Source organism: Nicotiana tomentosiformis, chromosome 1, assembly GCF_000390325.3.
Source record: "Nicotiana tomentosiformis chromosome 1, ASM39032v3, whole genome shotgun sequence".
Classification (NCBI taxonomy): domain Eukaryota; kingdom Viridiplantae; phylum Streptophyta; class Magnoliopsida; order Solanales; family Solanaceae; genus Nicotiana; species Nicotiana tomentosiformis.
Genome location: NC_090812.1, coordinates 47262337 through 47284201, shown reverse-complemented (window position 1 = coordinate 47284201; position 21865 = coordinate 47262337). Strand labels below are relative to the sequence as shown.

At 35.8% G+C, this 21865-nt stretch overlaps 2 protein-coding genes across 2 annotated transcripts; both read left to right on the top strand.

Annotated features, from left to right (window-relative positions):
- The first annotated feature begins 3426 nt into the window (after window positions 1-3426).
- Window positions 3427-7504, top strand: LOC104117490 (uncharacterized protein At5g41620-like). The gene is made up of 3 exons (XM_009628551.4): window positions 3427-4173; window positions 5011-5139; window positions 5807-7504. The coding sequence occupies exons 1-3, from the start codon at window positions 3814-3816 to the stop codon at window positions 7277-7279; spliced, it is 1962 nt and encodes a 653-aa protein (XP_009626846.1). The 5' UTR covers window positions 3427-3813; the 3' UTR covers window positions 7280-7504.
- Window positions 7505-20715: 13211 nt separating this feature from the next.
- LOC138906404 (uncharacterized) lies at window positions 20716-21216 on the top strand. Its single transcript, XM_070195108.1, has one exon. The coding sequence runs from the start codon at window positions 20716-20718 to the stop codon at window positions 21214-21216; it is 501 nt and encodes a 166-aa protein (XP_070051209.1).
- Window positions 21217-21865: the final 649 nt, after the last annotated feature.

The following is a 21865-nucleotide window of genomic DNA, read 5'->3' as shown; positions in this document are numbered from 1 at the left end:
CTACTAACAAGAGTCATAGATTTACTTTAACTAACACCAATTAATTTTTACAAACCAAACTAGGAGCAATTAAACAAAATCAGTATATTTAAAAAAAATAACAAAGGAGGATGAGGGAAACCTATCTGGAAGTGGAGGGACGTCGACAGAGTTGCAACAGAGCGGTGTCGCTGGTGATGGCAACGGCGGGGGGAGAGGGGAGGTTTGAGTGTGAGAGAGAGAAGAGAGAAGGAAGAAAATAGGAAAAGAAAAAAGAAAGGCATCGAGGGGTTTAAAATTATATTCCGACCGATTCGGTCGAAAATTAGGTTAAATAGTCAAATCACGTTTTAATAAAAGATTCTGACCGAATCGGTTATAATATTTAATTTTTTTAATTGTTTCCGACCGAATTGGTCGCTAACAGTTACGGAGTATTTTTCGCCAAAATTTACGACGGATATAGACGGAATATCAATCGTAATTATTATTAAAAATTGAAAAGTATATTTTTATGCAATTTCCGACCGATTCCGTCGGAAATTTTCGACTACTTTTTTCGATCGGAATATTTCGGTCGGAAATTGGCCGTTTTTTAGTAGTGGTTTTCATTCACTTAAAGCCAAATAGGTTTGAAGTGCAAATTACCCAGAAATAGAAACTTGTTATTCGAATTTCAACAATCCAACACACGATTCGATGCCTAAATCTACTCCAAATGAGCTCAAATTTATAACATAACCTCCAAATATCATAAAGAACAAACCCAATCATCAATTTGTCAAAACAATAACAAATCTAACAAGTCCATTTTACAATTAAAAAGAAGAATAAGAAGTGTTAAGCAGTAGCAAAGAAAGGAGCGCCACAACATGTCACTATTGTAAAACACTATAAATCACCTTAAAATCTGCTCACAAATAGCATACAAATCTACCGTCACCTTTTTTTTCAGAGCGATTAAGAAGAAGAAAGAGGAGGAGGAGGAGACCTAAAGTTATTTGTATTTTAGTTACCAGTTATTTTTTCTTAAAAAAATATAGTTACAAATTAAATGGAAACGATCAAATTGGACGCACCATAAATATTTTACCAATATATTGGTCAGAACGGATTCGAATGGAATCGGAAAGAAAATTGATCTTTTGGGATCTTAAACGAAATTTCGATGTTGCACTATCATTGGTCTTAATTCCTTTTTTACTTCGAATTCCTCACATACTACTCTTTTATCACATTGCATTGTTGATGTTTTTCCAGTATAGTTCCTGAGATGAATGTCTTTCTCTTACCTCACACATGGAAGGTAAAGTCTACGTACATCACACCTTTTCTAAACTCCACTTATAAGAATACATTAAGTATGTTATTATGATGTTGTTGTTATTGTCTTTTCCAGTATAGTTCCTGAGTTGTCTTCCTCTTAGGTATTTTCCTCTTGCGGCTCATTGTCCTCCGTTCCCCAAAGAAAATTAGTGAAGCAATATTTGTTATAGTATAAAATTTGTCATTTGTTTTTTCTCGTCCCCACTACAATCCGTCCAATCCTCTATAAACTTTCTTGAAATTTGAATATTTCCCTAATTAAGAGTCGTTCAATCCTACTCCATAGCCACCCTTACGTACAAACCAACACTATTTATAGAAAGAGAGATAATACGTAAATTGATAATCATTTTTTTGTCGAAAAAAATACTATTCCCTCCGTCTCAATTAATTAGAGTACTACTTTGTGGAGCATAAGGTGCATGACTTGTCTTACATTAAGACGGGGGCCCAGTTTTAGTTGGACTAGCAACTAATGAGCCCATTAATAGGGCCCACCAATGCAAATGTGCTTATATATGGAAGTTGAGAATGTTATACTTTAGTTGGACCACATGGCCCACTTCTCCAATCTTGATCCCCTTAGTGGTCCATCAACTGTCTATCTTCCTTTAATTTTCTTTTCTTTTTTTCCCGACATTCTTCTTTCAATCAGTTTTATCTTCTCCTAATTTTTTTTTTCCGCCCGGTATCCGGTACTTATATTTGGGTCCGACTAAATTCGAATTCGCGCCAGGAAGTCTCACATTGGTAGTAAAGCGCTTCCTAACTAAGGCGACTCCAAACCTAGGGACTCAAACTCAAGACCTCTGATTAAGGATGAAAGAGTACTTACCACCCTACCATAACTTTTGTTGAAGACAGTATGACAGAGAAAACCTGACTGGACAACAGCAGAGGCGGATCCAGGATTTAAATCCTGTGGGTTCAATTTTAAGATTTTTAACATTGAACCCATTATATTTTTAAAGTTATGGGTTCATATCTACTATTTTTGCAATTTTAATAAATTTTTACATACAAATTTTTACTCCGCGTCGAAAGTTATGGGTTCAATTGAACCCGTAGCTAATACGCTACATCAGCCTCTGGACAACAGTAACTAAAACTACAGCTGCGACTTGGATTGGTAATAATTTAGTTTGAATGTCGTTCTCCTGACTATTGATTCAGAGGAACATTAGAATAATGATTTAGAAGAAGAAAAAATGTGTATAATTGCGTGGAAAAAAGATAATTCAATGGTCCAACAATTTGACAAATTTTGTCTATTAGTAATTTCTTTCAAAAACAACATATTGTTGTGTACAAATCGTGCACGACGAAGCACAGTCTAGAACTAGCGATATTGATATTATTTGGGGAGTAAAAAGAAGATTTTTTTTAACACGGTTTTTACTAATACTATTTGAATGCTTTAAATTGTTTAACTTTTATATATATATATATATATATAGACATTAAAATTTTAATGTCTGTATCGCACTGAAAATTAATTAATTAACCCTCATGCTTTCCGAATTACGTCACGTAGCATTGAACGAATAGAGTACTTAATTACTTGTAAAATGGTCCATAGTCGAACAAGATTAAATGAAGTAACAAGCGTATGTATCAATCATCACTTGACAAAGAAAGTGTTAACAGCTTTTAAACACAAGAAATAGTAGATCACTCGAAAAGGATAAACTCTTGCAATCGTAGGATCTTTTGAGCACGATTTTTGCCTAAAGATTCGTTCTTTATGTCTACTAAATGCTATGAAGAAGAAAGAGGGGAGAGGTTGCATATTAGGGTGGCAAGAATGATGTTGATCACACCATAGCTACCAAATAGCCTATGGACCACATTTATATGACATAACTAACCCTATTCTTTTAATCCTCAAATTTGGACTCTTTCTACCAAAACTTTTGGCTTTTCTTTGTATTTGCCAGTTTGCTTAAATATCTCATTGGATGGAAAATTCTTGCCTATAGAGTAGCTGCCGCTTTGCATGTGTCTGTGTCTGATTCTTGGTCCTTTGGAGAGTGTAACTTAGTACGTGTCACACTCATCAATAAATGGCATGATTAAAAGCCAAATCTAAAGATTTAAGTACCATTTTTTAATATTTCTCAAGTATACAGTAGCTATCAAATTGTATCCCTAGGTAGATAGAGCATCAACTTGACTGTATAACATGAAAGTTGATGAGAAAAATCAGAGCACAACTGCTCTGAAAGAACTACACAGACTGATGGATAGATATGGAGAGAGATAGAATGACATAAAGCAGACAAAATTTTCAATTGTGAAAAGAACAGAAATAGGTGATTAAGAGGAGTTCAAGAATTTACCTTTGTCCGCGTGGGAGAGAGAGAGGGGGTGGTAAAGGTGAGTCTAAAGTAAGAGACATGGGGAGGTGGACAATATCAAACAGTTTGAAAATTTTGTTGAAAAAAGAGGATCTTTGAGTAAGACAAGCACCAACAATTTTGAAAAATTTGCAACAAGAGTGAGAAAAAGATGGAGAGAGAGGAAAAGGTAGAAAAAGAGAGAAGGAATAAGAAAAAGCAAGAAGAGGAATTGTTGGTAGTAAAGTTGAAACAAGGTGTTTTAGTGGGGAAAAGAGGGGGTAATTGTACTACTCCTTCACCTACATGGAAAATTGGGTTGGCTCAAGCTGATGGTTCTCTACTTCAAGATTTGCCTTTTTCTTCCAATTCTGCTTCAATCTCTGTCAGAAAACTTGGTGCCAATCTCTGGGAATTTCAACCCCAAGTCCATAAGATGAGCAAGATTGGCCCTCTTCCTCAAAATCACAAAGACAAACGTTCTAAGCTTCCCAGCCAACCAGCTGACTCACTAGATAGCCCACCACAACAGGTCAAGTACTAGGAACTTTTCTATTTTTTTTAAAGTCCAAACTGCATATTTTATGCCGAGCGTGTATCGAAAATAACCTATCTAATGTCTAGTTATACACTACCTCTCAGACGACCCGACACCCACTTGTGGGATTATACTTGGTTGTTGTTCTGCTCCAAACTGCATATTTTAGTTACTAAACAGAGGCGGATTTAAGACGAGTTTTGTAGTTCAACTAAACCTATTGCTTTCAGTTCGAACTATGTTCAAGTATGTCTTTTGGTGTCTCAAGTTTATATCATAGTACACAGGTTAGAAAGGCTATCTGGTAGAGGTGGATTCCTAAGGCAGTTCACAAACCTATTGCTTTCAGTTACTAAACAGAGGCGGATTTAAGACGAGTTTTGTAGTTCAACTAAACCTATTGCTTTCAGTTCGAACTATGTTAAAGTATGTCTTTTGGTGCCTCAAGTTTATATCATAGTACACAGGTTAGAAAGGCTATCTGGTAGAGGTGGATTCCTAAGGCAGTTCACAAACAGAACATATATGTTAGAATGCCTTTAGTACAATGGCATGTTGCCACATAGAATTGCTCTATAGAGAGTCTTGTTTCTCCAAGTCAATTGTGTAGGTTGTTGTGTTAATCTTGAGAATGCTTAGTACATGAGAAAACTTTCTACACAAGTGAAAATCATTACAACGAAATTACCTGTCTTTCAACTTGATTGAAGAGTCAAGAGGATGTCTATTTGTTTCTTTTCTGCTAAAGGAGAAAGTGTTTTGAACTTTTTATCTTGACATACTTCCAGAGGTTATAACCTGATTATTGATGGTTCTTTTATTTTGTGGCAGCCAACAAGCACCAGTAGTCTAGGACGGGACATTGCAGCATCACTTAGACAGCATCATCATCATTTACTTGCGAAGAATGGGGGCGCTCAATCGCTTGAATCTCCTGCAAGTTACTGTAGCTCAATGGAGGTAACTTATTGGCACTAGAAGTTTTAACTTGAGATCCTAGCTCAGGAATGAATCTGTACTACACAATACAAATCAATTTGGAAAATCACTGCAAAGAACAATCAGCATCGTCTTTTGTAGATACATATGCATGTTTCAATTGTTCTCTGGCCATACCCCCCCCCCCCTCTCCCCCCGCGCAAAAAAAAAAAAGAACAGGTTTTTATGTCAAAATTTGTATCTACATGAAAGCTTCCTGGATTTACAAATGTTTAAGAAAATTGAACCATGATGCCTTCAGTAACACGCAATGTTTCCCATATGACTCAGGGATCATGAAATATTGGGCATTTGATCTTAGAGGGGGCTAATATAGAAGATAGATGTGCTTCTTCAACTGAGTTCTAACAAATATTCTGGTGATTAAAGTCAGGATATTGGATGTGTATTTTGTGAAATCCACATAGTGTTCTCTGAATGTTACTTGATTGAGTCTGTTATAGACCTGCTTTTGCCACATGAGAAATTCCCCATCTATAAATGAGAAGATTAATGCAAGCACGTGTTGCCTTGTTTAACTGTGTACTGGAATCCGTCTTCCACGCGCTATATTCAAATTTTTCAGCATATTTCATGTAACCAAATTCATTGGTGCATTAATGTTTAAATTCCTCGTGTTCCCTGACAGATGGCTCCTTATAAACCTGTTGAGACTCCGCCCAGCTCAAAGGACCTTAAAGGTAGAAGTGGAAAGTCAAGCTACAGCCTTAAAACATCAACGGAGTTACTTAAGATACTTAATAGGATTTGGAGTCTTGAAGAAAAACATGTATCAAACATGTCGTTGGTGAAAGCATTGAGAAAAGAACTCGATCACTCTCAAAGACGTGTAAAGGAACTACAAGAAGAAAAAAAAAGAGACAGAGAAGAAATAGATGACTTGACGATGCTAGTTGCTGATTACAGAATTGGAAGAAAGAACAAGCAGCATAACAGAACCGAAGATGCAGTCAAGACACTGACTGTTGAGTTACAAGATGAAAGAAAGTTGAGGAAACACTCAGTAAATCTTCACCGTAAGCTTGCTCGAGAGCTTGCCGAAGTCAAATCCTCTTTCTCTAATGCTTTAAAAGAACTTGAAAGAGAACGGGAGGCACGGATTATGCTAGAAGAATTATGTGATGAGTTTGCCAATGGAACTAAGGAGTATGAACAAGAAGTGCGGTTCTTGAAAAGCAAACTGAAAAAGGATCACACATTGACCGAAGAGAAGGATGGATTGATCATCCATATTTGTGAAGCCTGGTTAGATGAGAGGATGCAAATGAAGCAAGCCCAAAATCGTCATGGTCTTGCAGAAAAGAAAACAACTGTGGACAAGTTGAGGTCCGAAATACAAACTTTTCTTAAAGCTAGACATTCTAGTGATTACAAGAATAATGTCTTAAACCTAAAAGGAGCAAAGGAAAGCTGCTTACGCAGGCATTCTTTGGAATCCTTTCACTTGAACAATATTGCAAGTGCACCCAGAATAGAGAATGAAGATGGTCATTCATTTGCTAACACTATCCATGCTTCTGAATCAAATAGAGGTTTGCATGGAAAGCATGATGACAGTAGCTGCATCAACCAACATGAGAAAAACATAACTGAATCCAATCCACCACAGAAAAAGATTGAAACTCCAGTTTCAAAGGACCCTGATGTGACTAGCTCAAGAATCCAACCTGAAGAGAAACTCTTTGAGTCAATGGTGGTTAAAGAGACTCCTGTTGAAGGTAATGATTCATGTGTGCTTGATATAAGTGTCACTAAACAAAGAAAATCCCAGAAAAGAAAGAATGATCGAATGAAAACTGGAAGTTCGTTGCTGAACAACTTGCTTAGGGATCATTCATTGCCTTCAGAAGCTAAGTCACTTAAAAATGATGATAAGCATATGGAACATTCTTTTGATCCAACGACGTTTACTGGCCCTACAAGTCCAGTGCAGAAGTGGACATCAAAATTAACAGCCCCGGATCTTGAGGTGGTTGAATCTTCTTCAAAATTACCGCTAGGTGTAAAAGAGAATACACTGAAGGCAAAGCTGCTAGAAGCCAGGCTGGAAAGACAGCAGTTGCGGCCAAGAACTACAAAAGGTTTGTCTGAGGTTTCTTGAACAGTAAAAGGGCCAGGTATGAACCATAAGATGGAATATGTCAAAAAGTGTTAATATCTTGCGAGGTGTTAGTTGCAAATGCTGGTTTTGTAAGTCGAAAATTTTGGTTCAGATGGTGCTTCAATTTCTTTGTAGTAGGCGAATACCAATCTGTAAATGAGAAATGTATGCTGTTGTAATTTTGTAAACATGGTTTAGTTATGAACTTTTTTTGTAGTTTCTGAACTGTATCTGTAAATGAGAGGTGTGTACTGGCTATTCACACAGTTTCTCATTTCACATGGAAATTTAGGCATCTAATATGTGTTGTGAGCTTGACAGATCACTTGCTAGATTTTTGAGGAATGTTAAAGTCAGATAAACAACTCTAAAATTTCTCAGGCTCAGTATAATTTTAGTCAAACTTAAGCCTTAAACAATGTAAATGTAAGAAAGTTACAAATAAATCCTTATAGTAATAGTTTTTTAGTCATGCCAAAGGTTAAACTTATTCTTTGCTGCTATTAAACCACATTCGTCCAATGGAGGACACAATCCCCGAGCGTAGTTGTTCCTTTTAACTCGGTCTATAAATGTGTATACATGAATTGAAGAAAAAAAACATCTAATATATTGAAGACGACGACAGAACAACTCAAACATCGGGCTGACCAGGGGCAGAGTTATCTTTATTCAGGGGAATCAATTGATATCTATCTCTTCCTCGGGCTGTATAGATAGGTAAATTTTTATTATATATATATATATATATATATATATATATATATATATATATATATATGCTATTATTTCTTCATGTGTTAGCTTATTTATATTCCGAATCCCCCTACTAAAATCCTGACTCTGATATCGAAGCTAGGTGGCCCTTGAGTGAGTTTTTCCATGCATTTTTTGCTAGTTTTTCCAAAAAACTGGAAAAAAAAGTTCCAAACTGTTTTTTCAATCCAAACGCCATTAGAAGGAGAAAAACTGAAACTATCCTAAAAATGGTGTTTCGTTTTGAATATTTTCTAGAAAAACTGAACATAATATAGAAGGTCCTACTTCCTAGTTGGGGTTGAAGCCATGACAATTCAAATATTGACCGCAGCCAGTATCCTATGAAGTATGAACTTCTCTAGTTGACTAGTTTTCTTCTTTTCTTATTTCATTGTTTGTGAATTCTTTTTCGTCTTTCATTTTAAAATTTTCTATTTGAAGTATTCTATTTCTCCATTTGTTTTATGACTCTTGGAATCTCCCAAGAATCAAAACGCATAACTTAAAAAATCAGCTTATATCATCCGTACATATATAAACTGTATTTGAAGAATTACTATTTTCGCAAATGGAATAAGATATGATTTTGCACTAAATCATATTCGTCAAAAAGTTTGTTGCTTAAGCAATATAGAAGTATAAATTTCACATACCAAAAAAGAAGACAAATAACTTTGCAAAATATGTTGAAGGGCTTTTTGACAAGTTCAATAGAAAAAGCACAATAGCTATCACACTTTTCTTTCCTAATGTTCCAAAGCTAACTTTCAAGTTTCAACCAAAAGGAAAAAAGGGGGTAACGTTCAGCGTGTTTGACCATTCAATCCTTTTGTGACTATCTTATTGGAAATGTTCTTCTCCTTTATTTAATCCTGCACATTTTCTATAACTTAATCATAGGTTATAGCTAATAAAATAGTGAATCTTTTTCAGATTTATTTTATATTCCGATTAATTGTCTCATTGGATCAATGGCATTTCTTTACCCAAACAACGGTTCTCTGAAAAGGACCTTTTCTTTTCTTTTGTTAAAATAGTGTTGGGAACTTGGGATGCAGGGAGTCGTGGAGTATTGAACATTTATCTTTTTATGATAAAAGATAATAACAACTCTTTGTTATAAAATAAAAGTAATTTAGTAAAATATGAACAAGATATGTTATTATGAAATAAAAGCAATTTAGTAAAATATAAACAAGAAATGGAGATAGAGAGAAGGAAGAGATTTTCTTCTTCAATTGTGTGTATTTTCTTATCTATTACAAGGCCTTTATATAGGCATAAAAAGTGAAGAAAAATATGTCATTGAATATGTCATTAAACATAGAAATATGTCATTGAATATGTCATTAAGCATTTGAGAAGATCATGGAGGAAGAGTAGACATCCACCATAACTTGATTTTTCTTATAACACTCCCCATTGGATGTCCATAGATAATGTGCCTCGTTAAAACCTTATTAGGAAAAAACCCTATGGGAAAAAAATCCTAGTGAAGGAAAAAGAGTACACATGTTTAAAAATACGCATTTTGGTTGTCTCGTTAAAAACCTTGCAAGGAAAACCCAGTGGGACAAAACCCTGTAAGAAAAAAACAGTACAACGCGTATTAACTCCCCCTGATGAGAGCATCAATTCACATCATTGAGCCTTCGTATCCCAATCTTGCATACTAGTTTCTTGAAGGTTGACGTCGGTAGAGATTTGGTGAACAGATCAGCCATATTATCACTTGAACGGATCTGTTGCACATTGATATCACCATTCTTTTGAAGATCATGTGTGAAAAATAACTTTGATGAAATTTGCTTTGTCCTATCTCCTTTATGAATCCTCCATTCAATTGGGTTATACATGCTCCATTGTCTTCATACAAAATTATGGGTAATTTGTTACACTTCAAACCACATTTGTCTCGAATAAGGTGTATTATAGACCTCAACCATACACATTCTCGACTTACTTCATGAATAGCAATTATCTCAGCTGATTAAATGAAGTAGCCACGATTGATTACTTAGTCGATCGCCAAGATATGGTAATGCCTCCATATGTAAATACATAGCCTATTTGAGATCGAGCCTTGTGTGGGTCATATAAATACCTAGCATCATTCCAATGTCTCCTTGTAGGAGCAGAGCTATATCTTGTTAAGACATTAACTGAAAAAGTTATGTAAGATCTTGTAATGCTAGAAAGATTCATTAGTGCACCAATTGCACTAAGATATGATACTTCAGGACCATTCATGAGGTCGGAATAGATGTGCTTTATCCATATATAATCGCTTTAAAATTATTTTAAGTGTATGCTGATTGATGGACAAAAATTTCATCTTTCATATACTCAATTTTTAGACTAATACAAAATTTTGTCTTACCAAAATCTTTCATTTCAAATTCTTTCTTTAAATAGTCTACTGCTTTAGGAAGCTTCCTAGGAGTTCCAATGATATTTAAATCATCAACATACACGGTGATTATAACAAATTTAGATCCAGATCTTTTTATAAAGACACAAGGACAAATTGAATCATTCTTGTACTCTTCTTTCAACAGGTACTCACTCAGGCAATTATACCACATGCGCCCTGATTGTTTCAATCCGTATAAGAATTTTTGAAGCTTTATTTAATAAATTTCTTGGAAACCTTAATATGCTTCAGAACAATTTAAATCTTTCAATGATTTTCATTATACGCATATCACGTTTTTCTTGTATTGCCAGATTAAAACCTGAAATGGCGACATCCACCACAGGAGAACATGTCTCTATATAATCAATGCCAGAATATTTGTAAATTTTCGTGTGACACAAGTCATATTTATGTTTATCGACTTGACCTTTTTTTCGCACAAGAACACATTTATACATCCACTGGCTTTATACTTTCAGGTGTTGGGACTATCCGTCCAACTTCATATTTTTCAGGTGAAATCAATTTTCATTGCGTATTTTTCATTTGACCAATCATTTATCTGTCCAAATTTTATGACAGATTTGAGCTCAAGATCCTCGTCAATATTAATAATATTGAGCGCTACATTATATTAACAATATCGTCAACGATCGTTTTATATCGGCTCTACTATTACCCAATAAAGACATAATTTAGTGAGATCTCTTTATCTTATTATTTTCAGGTACCTGAGCCTCTCCCATAAGGTCTTATGAAGTGTTATGTCGTGGTGCTCTTCTAGAGCACTTGCCTCCTTATTATGACCATCTTGAACATTTGCTCCTCTCCTTATTCAAGGAGTTTTATCTTTGGAACCGATTAGTCTATTATGCTTCATGCATGCCATAGACTCTATTCATTATGAACTTTATTTTATTTGGAGCATTAACAGCTGAATATGACATTTAGTTTTGGGTCAACAAATACGCCTGGCAATATTTTGCAAATGAATTATCACTTGAACTTCAAGTTCACATTTTTTCGTACGAGGATCTAGATGTACTCATAATAATTCATTATTTTCATTACTTTTTCAGCTGCCCATTTTTCTCCCTATTGTTGGGATCACCAACACATATCCCTAGATTTATTTGGGAATCCATCTTTGTGCATTGTGGTAGAACAATTAAATTATATAGCACATTCATATTTCTAGATGAAAATTATTTGGTTCCTGACCCTGAACCGATCGTGATAGGGAGAACTTATCATAACTTGGCTAGATGCGTACAAGTGCTGTTGTATATTAAATAATACATCACATACCAAATTTTATTTTGGCAATTTTGTTCTCATAACCAATGGTTTAGATATAATTGGAGGCATACAATTTTTGCTAAACCAACTTGGATTTAAACCAGTATTATCAAGATAAATCATCATAATTTATATTCTGGAACTGTGCTCTAATAATTTGAGTAATCAATCTTGCAAAAGTCAAACTGCAAGTTGATAACAAATACACATGTGACTATATAATAGATGCATCTATTAAAATCATATAATAGTAAACGGTCCACATGGAAGGTGACTGGGCTCATATATTTATCACCTTTTATTCGTTCCATAAATCAAGGGATTCAATCCCAACCTTAACTGGTATGTCATTAGAATAAGCAACAGAAGAGAATTCTTGAAGAATCTTATATTTCTTCAATATATGCCAATGTAATTCTCAATTAATTTTTCGCATCATAATTGAACCGAGATGGTCAACTGATCATGCCAACTAATATTTATTTCAGTAAACCTCTAGTTTACTTATGGCTTGTGATTGCATCATCATGCTTATACTTATGTAATATAAATAAAAGAAAAGTCAAGTAACCTTTCATATTTACCCGGTATGATTATAGTAATATAAAGATATTCAATCTTCTTTTCATTTATAGTCTCAATATGCCAACCACTTTGGCTAATATATTTGTAAATCAAAATATTTTTTTTGAGACTTACTACAAGATTAATGTCATGAACAATTTCATTCATCCGGGTAGTAACAAATTATTTCTTTCAGAGCTATTAACTGCTTTTGTACTACAAGATTTTTTGTCACACCATCCATATAATGAATGTCTCCTTCACAAAGAGAATCATATCATAATAATTGTCATGTTCAAAATCATCATAAGCAAAATAATTTCTTGCTTTAATTTTGCTTTTAATAACTTTCATAAGGCTTGACAAAATATTTGGCGTATCACATGTATGCGACCAATGATATATTCATGTAACTACACAATAATATTCATTATCTTTCTTTGTCTCAAACCTCCCTTAGAGGTGAGTTGTAGTATTTATCCAACCATGCACAAGTACATTATTATGCATAATCTTTATCACATATATATTTTTACATTCACTTTCAGGAATGAGTATGCATTCTCAATGTTTATCACAAGTCACATTCTCTTCAAAGAATGGAGTATAATCATACAATGTGCTTTATTTTATTTTTTTCATACCAATTTGATGGTAAACATTATCTTGTTCTCCCTTTTTTATAATTACCATAGTGATAACTATTATTATTTTGGTCTTTCGCACGCCCACACTCATTGGTCAACCACTTGTCTTTATTTAGACTTATCATGCACTGCTATCACATTCACTTCAAGAATGGAGCAAATCAAGTGGGACAAGCTTCATGCTTTTTCATAAAAATATATTATTATTTTTTTAGTTATTATTATTATCAATATGGTGCATTAGGACTCAAACCCAATGTCTTACCCATATAAAGGTATGCTAAGCCATAATGCGTTGGAACTTGAATCCAATGTCTTTTCATCAACATAGTGCGTTGGAACTTGAACCCATCGTCTTACCCTCAATCTTTGGCATAATAGGCCAAAATTCATTAGGACTCGCATTCGAGCCTTTAAAATATTATTACTTCATAATTATAGGCATAAGTAAATTAACTTTCAAGAAGACATATATAACTATTTCAATCTTGAAACAGTTCCTCTGCAACCAAAATGCTAGTTAGGATATATGCCTCTCTTTTTTTAAAAATAATACAATCACTTTTACATTTTAAAATTAATTAGGGGAAAGATGCAGATAACCTATAATCACTTATATTTCAAAGACTATAAGAACTTCACCCAAAAAATCCAATATGGAGGAATGAGCCTTATGTTTCTAGCAAAAATATTTAAGGCTTAATGCATAACCGTGACTATTATAAATTATAACTATAATGAGTTTATATTGATTGTATATTCGAATGCCAAATTTGCAAGGTACTGTAAAATCGCCTACATATTTGATAATTTTGCTTTCAATGAAATACATCATGTGATGGTAAAAATATTATTACTAAATTACCTTAATAATTATCTATCATAGTATGTAAGAGGTCAGAACATATATATACGTTGGAATATTATCTTTGTCCTATAAGAGATGTAGCAAATAAAGACATACCTTTTCAGTTCTTTATTTTAGTGGATACAATTGAAAAAAATATATTAACTAAATACTGCACATAAAGTTAATACAAATATATGAAAGTATGAATGGATTTAGATTGATATAAAACTTATCTTTGTATTATCATCCAAAAAATAATTCATTGTACTTGATCTCATTGTCTGCTTATAATTTACATAGTCTTGACGTAAGATCATGAAATGAGCAATTCGTGCTGATAACGTGTTATAAAATAAAAGCAATTTAGTAAAACATGAACAAGATATGTTGTTATGAAATAAAAGTAATTTAGTAAAACATGAATAAGAAATGGAGATAGAGAGAAGGAAGAAATTTTCTTCTTTAATTGTGTGTATTTTCTTATCTATTATAGGGCCTTTATATAGGCATGAAAAGTGAAGAAAAATATGTCATTGAATATGTCATTAAGCATAGAAATATGTCATTGAATATGTCATTAAGCATTTGAGAAAATCATGGAGGATGAGTAGACATCCACCATAATTTGATTTTTCTTATAACACTCTTTAAATAAATTAACAACTCAATTACTAAATAACTATGTTTCACATCATCAAATTAAGTCCTTTTTTCTTTCTTGAAGAAAACAAAATTGATCAACACATTTTATGTCGAAAAAGGGAAAATTAAAAACGAGGAACTAGCTGTCACATGTTAAGGATAACGAAATAATCACTCTATAAATTGAATACAAAATCGTAATATAATTTTAACCGAATCCCCGTCTTAACTGGATTTATTTTTTTACCTATGAAATAAGTTACATTATCAATATCATTTTTGTGTAAAATTTTCATATAAAATTTAAAATGTCTAAATACTACGCATTAGCTTAAAAAGTTAATTGTTATTTGGCCAAAATGCTATATTTTATTTTTACATTACTCGTCTTACATATTGTTAGTTTAGTGGTTAATTGTGCAACGTTTGAGCTAAATTATGTTATTTTATGTGTAGGAGTATCGGGAGACAAATACGAGTGAAAGTTGCACAAAAAGAGGACAAAAATACGAGAAAAGAGCACAAAAACACGAAGTACCCAAGTCTGGCTACAGGCCAAGCATAGCAAGCTTGACCGTGCTACAGGCCAGGCGTAGCCAGCTCTGTAGCCAGGCCGACAGCGCTATAAGCCTGTCCTCGCGAGGTCTGTAGCCAGGCTGACCGCACTATAAGCCTGGCCTCGCAAGGTCTATAGCCCGGTGATCAGAAGTGGGTGAATTAAAAGACTCCGACCCGAATTTGGACTCAAGGACCCCAATCCTAACCTATAAATACTCCCTAAACATGTCTAAGAGGAGGGGCATTTCTTAGAGCAGATTCGACCAAAAAGGAGGACGTTTGGAGAGGGGATTTCGACCTAAGGAGGCAAGAACACACTAGGAGCAAGGCGATGAATTTTAGTATTATAGTTTTACATATTATTATGAATAACTAATTTGTTATCTAGGGTTTTGATGGAACCTTTTGTAGGATGAATTCTTATTACGTTTTTATATAATTTTGTCGTTGATCTTTCTCTTTTTGTTCAACTATATTTCCGTTGTTGTTGATTGGAGAGCTCTCAATTAACTGTACCTATTTAGTGTGTATATTGCTCGAGAGAGAGTATACATTTAGGTAGTTGTTGAACAACATCACTCCTAACGTATGTGAGAGATCAATACGGAGGGTTTAAAGGTGGGATTAGAGATACCGAAATCTTAGTGCGGTCGTAGTGAACGGTGAATTAGTGCCAGCTAGCGTAGTTCGAGAGAATACGTCTAGTAAATTGTGATAGTTACTCGAGAGAGAGCTATGACACCCAAAGTACTCACGATCGGTAGAGAATATTTAGGCGAAATTGTAGAAGACGTAGCGGGAAGGATTCCGACAATTGGAAAAATCATAACTCTAGACCTCCTTAATATTTTCTCCAACCCCTAGTATCTTTAGTTGTTAATCTACTACTTTAATTTGTTAGTTAATTAGATATAAGAATCTTAATATTTATAACTTAGGACTTGTTCGAGCTTGTCTTCTTAGTGATAGTGAACAGTTGTAGCTAAACCTTAGTTCTCTGTGGGATTCGACTCCGGACTCTTAGACCGGATTATATTTGCAGCGACCGCTTATCCTTTTTAGGACTAGAGTTGGGCGTGATCAAATTTTGGCGCCGTTGCCAGGGAACTAACGATGTAGCTGTAGGTGTACATATTGATAGGTTTCAAGTTTGAACTTTTATTTTGTTTTATAGTATTTAATTTTTTTTAATTTTTATTTTCTATTTGAGAGACATGGCATCTTGGAATTATGATAGTTTTGATGTTGGTAATTATACTTTTGATCCTCCTTATGCATATAGTGGAAGAAATCACTCATGCCAAAATTATCAAAATATTCCCGAGAGCGAGTTATGTGCACCAACTCAATCTTATGTATGGAATGTATGTGATATTTGTGGTAGTCAAGATAGTCACTTTTATGGTTGTGCTTATATTTCTTATCCTCCCCCAACTCCTTATTATGACAGTTCTACTTTTTCTTGTGAGGTTAACAGCAACAAAGAACCCGAAAAAGCTGACCTGAAGGAGATCAAAGATATGCTAAAGTGCCTCCTGGAACGAAGTAATGAGAAACAACTGAAAATTCAAAGGCAATGCGAGACTATCCAAAGAACAAGGGAAAACTATTCATAATCTGGAGGCACAAGTGAGTCAATTGGTTGAAGCATTTAATGCTCAACGAGCTGATATTGTGGATAGTAGGAAAAACGATCATGCGTTAGATGCAGAAATTGAGGTGCTAATGGAGGAGGTTAGAGTAGAACACCAACAATCTATCAGACTAGAATTTGAGGATGCCGATGTTGTAGAAGAGATACTAGAGTCAACCAAAGACATTGAGGATACATATTTAGTTGACTCTAGTGTCACTGGTGTTGAGGATATTGGCAGTCCCAAAGTTTATGTAGTTGAGCGCATTGGTCCACACTGTAAGTATTTTTTCACATTATGTTTGGATGATGATATGGAAATAGAGTCATCCGAGCCAATTGAGGAGTCAAGGAATGAGGAACAATGTACCTACATTCTGGAATTCTTCTTGCCAGAAAGTCAGGATTACACACCTTATCTAAAGGCCAAGAAGTGCAGAATACTACATTGTTTCCTTGGGCCAGTTAGAGTCGTTCCACCAACCCAAGAGCATATTGATAAGTGGGAATTTTGACTACTTATTAGTGCCTTTTAGCTTTCGTTTTAGTCCAAAAGTGTCTAATTGTATTTCCGAAAACTGATGAAATATGCTTACCTGCAGGAGTATTGAAAAATGAGCCACTACGATAAAATCCAACTCAAGTAGAAGTGATCTGAACAAGGACAAAAATCAGGCACAGAAGCTCAAGTGCGGACCGCAGATTTCTATCTGCGCCGCAGAATGTGAAGGAAAATCAACAGATCCCCAGTGCAAAGTGCGGACCATACAATTATTGTGCGGCCGCAGAAGCTACGTAAGAGCCAGAGTTCATAGAGTTTCATTTCAATCTCAAGAAGAAATGTGGACCGCACAATAATTGTGCAGCCGCAGAAATAGCTATGCGACCGCACTCAAGAAATGTGTGGTCCGCAGAAGAGCCTAGTGCGGCCGCACCCAGAATTGTGCGGACCGCAGAACATAAGAGATGTGGCTGCAATCCAGAATTGTGCGGCTGCAGAGTCAACTCCTGTTAAGATCTGAAGAGAAGTTCGGACCGCACATATAATTGTGCGACCGCAGAACCTCCGAAAGGACAATTTTGTTCGAAAATTCCAGCTTTGTGTAAATAGACTACTTTCACGAAATTAGATCAAGTTTTGAATATTGAAAGTACTGTAGCTGTTTTTCTTTAACCCTTTAGGCAACTTTAGCTTGCTTTGGTGATTTAACATTGGATTTTTATCTTTTAATCTTGCAATATGAGTTTTATCATCTTTTCTTATTTATTTTCCTCTATACTCATTATGAGTAGCTAGATTTTTAGCTAGGGTTGTGACCCAACCCTAGTGTGTGAATATGGGGTTATGACCCAACCCTAGTGTGTGAACCTAATGGGTGTTTGATTTATGGCTTGTTTATGGTTGGGTGTTTATTATTTAGCCTTGTTCTTGCCTTTAATTATAGAATTAATGGTTCCAAATATTAGTTCATGCCTATTTGACTTGGTCTCTACTTGAGAAAGAGAGACTTAGTCTAGGAAAACTTGGCTAACAAGAATTTGGGATAAAATCAAGAGATTGATAGTCCCAATTAAATGGTTGAACCTAGAGATAGTAAAACCCGACTTGAGCATTTTATCAACTGTTTTGTTCAATACCCATTTGGACTTGAGAAAGCCAAATCGGGCAAAATCACTCTCTTACCGAGAGGTATTGAGTGGGTATTTGAGTATTGATTGCTATAATACACCCCGACCAACAAAACAAGCTTTAAAGTTTACAACCCGTTAGGCAAACACCTAGGTGAAGGTCATACCCCTAGGACTTTTTATATATTTAAAAACCATCCAAAAATAATATTCTCTAGTTTTATATCTTAGAATTGTAATCCTTAACGTAATTTTAGAAGTAAAAACAAAATCATATTTTTGGAAGTGCAACCAAGATACTTCACGTGCTTTATCCAAATATATACCACTAATCCCATCTCATCTCCCCGTGGATTCGATCCCGACTCCTTGTTAGGTATTATTATTGCAATCGACCATTTCACAACCCCGAATAGAGGTGTGACTTGGATGAGATCAATTTTTGGCGCCGTTGCCGGGGAGCATAAAAACGGATTTAGCTATATATTTGATTTTGTGTGTGAATTGTCTTATTTTCCTTCCGTGTTACTAATCTTTTTGGTGAAACAATTGTAGGTGAAACAATGGCTCTCAACAATAATGATCCTCTCGGAAACATGCCTTTGGGGGATGTGGACGTGGAAGATGACCAAGTTGAAGAGGTTCCTCTTGAACCTTAAGTAAATAGACGAGGCCGACCGCCTCAAGATAACGTTCCCATTCCACCCCCAAATCCACCAAGAGCGACTCCATACTGGGTGTTACCGAATGAAAGGTATGCAAGTGCCATAGTCCTGCCCCGCATTAGGGCGAGCAACTTTCAAATCATAAATGTTATGCTCACATTGCTAGAGCAACGGTGATTCTTCACTGGGGTTCCGAATCAAAATGCGTACAAACACTTGAAAGGGTTTGTGGACACTTGTTGGGGGAGTAAACAGACAAACGTCTCCGAGGATGCTTTAAGGTTGAGGCTATTTCCTTTCTCTCTACGGGGGAAAGCCTTGGATTGGTTAGAAAGGTTGCCAAACTATTCCATCCATACATGGGATGAATTGGCGGAGAAATTTATTTCCAAGTTCTTTTCTCCCGGGCATATGGCTACTCTTAGAGACGAGATTCTAGCATTCAAACAAGAACCCAATGAGTCATTGCATAAAATATGGGAGAGGTACCGAACTATGGTGAAAGAGTGCCCAAACAATGACATGACGGAGGCTATGATTCAACAAACTTTCTACAGGGGGATCAATACTACCAATCAATGCGTGGTCAACCAACTTGCCGGTGGAAATTTCATGACATCGCCATATGCGGAAGCTTGTGAGATCTTAGATGAAATGGCAGATACTTCATCAACATGACAAAGTAGAGCAAATGTTCCTCAAGGTGATCCAAATGTGATTCACCTACATAAAGAATTGCATGATCATGGGCAAGCAATTGCCGAGTTTACCACCACAATAAATCAATTATCCAAGGCTCAACTTTAACAAGTGCAAGGTCCTAAGAAAGTCAATGCAATAGAGAGAGTTAATATGATGGTAAACAGGAGAAGGCAAAAGGGTCCTCAAGTGCAAAACTGTGCGGGACATTATGTACAAGAAGATAGTGGGTTTGATCAAGATGAATCTTACAATTACCAAGAGGAGGAAGTACAATATGTGAACAACTTCCAATGGTAAAGAAATAACTCTCAAGGCCCGAATCAATAACAATAGCGACCTCATGGTAATCAAGGGAATTGGAACAATCAAAACAACCAAGGGAATTGGAACAATCAAAACAACCAAGGGAATTGGAACAATCAAAACAATCAAGAAAATTGGAATGGTCAAAATAACCAAGGAAATTGGAGTGGCAATAGTCAAGGATATTGGGTAGGCAACAACCAAGGGGGATGGAACAATAACCAAGGAAATCGGGGTTGGGCTTTCAAAGGCCCCCCGATGTATCAATAACCGAGCAACCTGCCTCCTTATCCTTCCCATGGTCCAAGCTCCTCCAACAATGAGATGGGACGAATTGAAAATATGTTCAAACAAATTATGGAGAAGAATGCCGGCTCTAATGCTCAACTAGCCTCTCACAACACTTTAATTCGCAATTTGGAAGTTCAATTGGGACAAATTTCGCAAGCTTTAAACACTCGTCCTAAGAGGGAACTACCAAGTGACAGGGTGGTGAACCCAAAGTGGTGGGAACAACACGGGACATGACATGGCCATGACTACAAGGAGTGGAAAAGGTGGGGATGCACCCACCTCAAGTCAAAGGAAAATTGTGGATGATGAGCAAGTGGTACAAGAAGATGAGATCCCGAACAATGTGGTGCAAGCAAATGATGAAGTAAGAATTGATATTGATGACAATGTGGAGGAGACTCAAGAGGAAGTGAACCCGTCTAGGGAGCACATTGTTGACATACCGGAACCGGTAGTGCCAAAGGCTAAGGCACTAATGCCAAGGCCTCCTCCTCCATACCGTCAAAGGTTTGCCAAGCAAAATGGTGAGAATCAATTCAAAAAGTTCATTGACATGATGAAGAGTCTATCTATTAATGTTCCATTAGTTGAGGCTTTGGAGCAAATGCCTGGTTATGCAAAGTTCATGAAGGACTCAGTGACAAAGAATCGGTCGATGAATTGTGAAACTATAAAGATGACTCATCAAGTGAGTGCAATTGTGCACTCAATGGCTCCTAAATTGGAAGACCCCGACGCTTTCACATTCCCTTGTACCATTGGAAGTGCCGACTTTGCTAAAACTCTTTGTGATCTTGGGGCAAGTATCAATTTGAAGCCCTATTCGATTTTCAAGACTTTGGGAATTGGGCAACCAAGACCCACATATATGAGATTACAAATGGCATATCGTACCATAAAGAAATCGTTGGGTATAATTGATGATGTGTTGGTTCGTGTTGATAAATTCATTCTCCCGAAAATTTATGATTCTTGATTGTGAAGTGGATTATGAGGTACCGATTATTATGGGTAGACCTTTTCTTGCTACGAGGAAGGCTCTTGTTGATAAAGAAGCCGGTGAACTCACTTTTCGGGTGGGTGATGAAAATGTGGTTTACCATGTGTACAAATCTATAAGGCAACCGAATAGCAATGAAGTGTGTTCATTTGTGGACTTGGTGACCGATGTGATTATTGGTGATACTAGTGCCACGATGAATGTTGATGATACTTTGGAGGCAGTTTTGCTTAACCTTGATGATGACGAGATGGATGGCTATGTGGAATGCGTGAAATCATTGCAAGGAATGAGGTCGTACACTTATGAACCCCGCAAATTGTCCTTGGATCTTGAAAATCGGAAGACTCCTCCAACAAAGCCCTCAATCGATGAGCCTTCCACTTTGTAGTTAAAGTCATTGCCTCCGGATCTCAGGTATGAATTTATTGGCCCTTGTTCTACTTTACCGGTTATTCGTTCCTCTTATTTGACTAACGTGCAGCTAAACTCCACATTGACGGTGCTACAAAAGAGGAAGAAAGCTATTGGATGGACATTGGCGGATATTCGGGGAATAAGCCCCACATTTTGCATGCACAAGATTAATTTGGAGGAAGATTCCAAACCCTCCATTGAATATCAA

Coding starts and splice junctions, on each gene's coding strand:
- LOC104117490 (XM_009628551.4), top strand. CDS start 3,814: ATGGAGAGAGAGGAAAAGGTAGAAAAAGAGAGAAGGAATAAGAAAAAG. Junction 4,174..5,010: donor TAGATAGCCCACCACAACAG/GTCAAGTACTAG, acceptor ATTTTGTGGCAG/CCAACAAGCACCAGTAGTCT. Junction 5,140..5,806: donor GTTACTGTAGCTCAATGGAG/GTAACTTATTGG, acceptor GTTCCCTGACAG/ATGGCTCCTTATAAACCTGT.
- LOC138906404 (XM_070195108.1), top strand. CDS start 20,716: ATGCCAAGGCCTCCTCCTCCATACCGTCAAAGGTTTGCCAAGCAAAAT.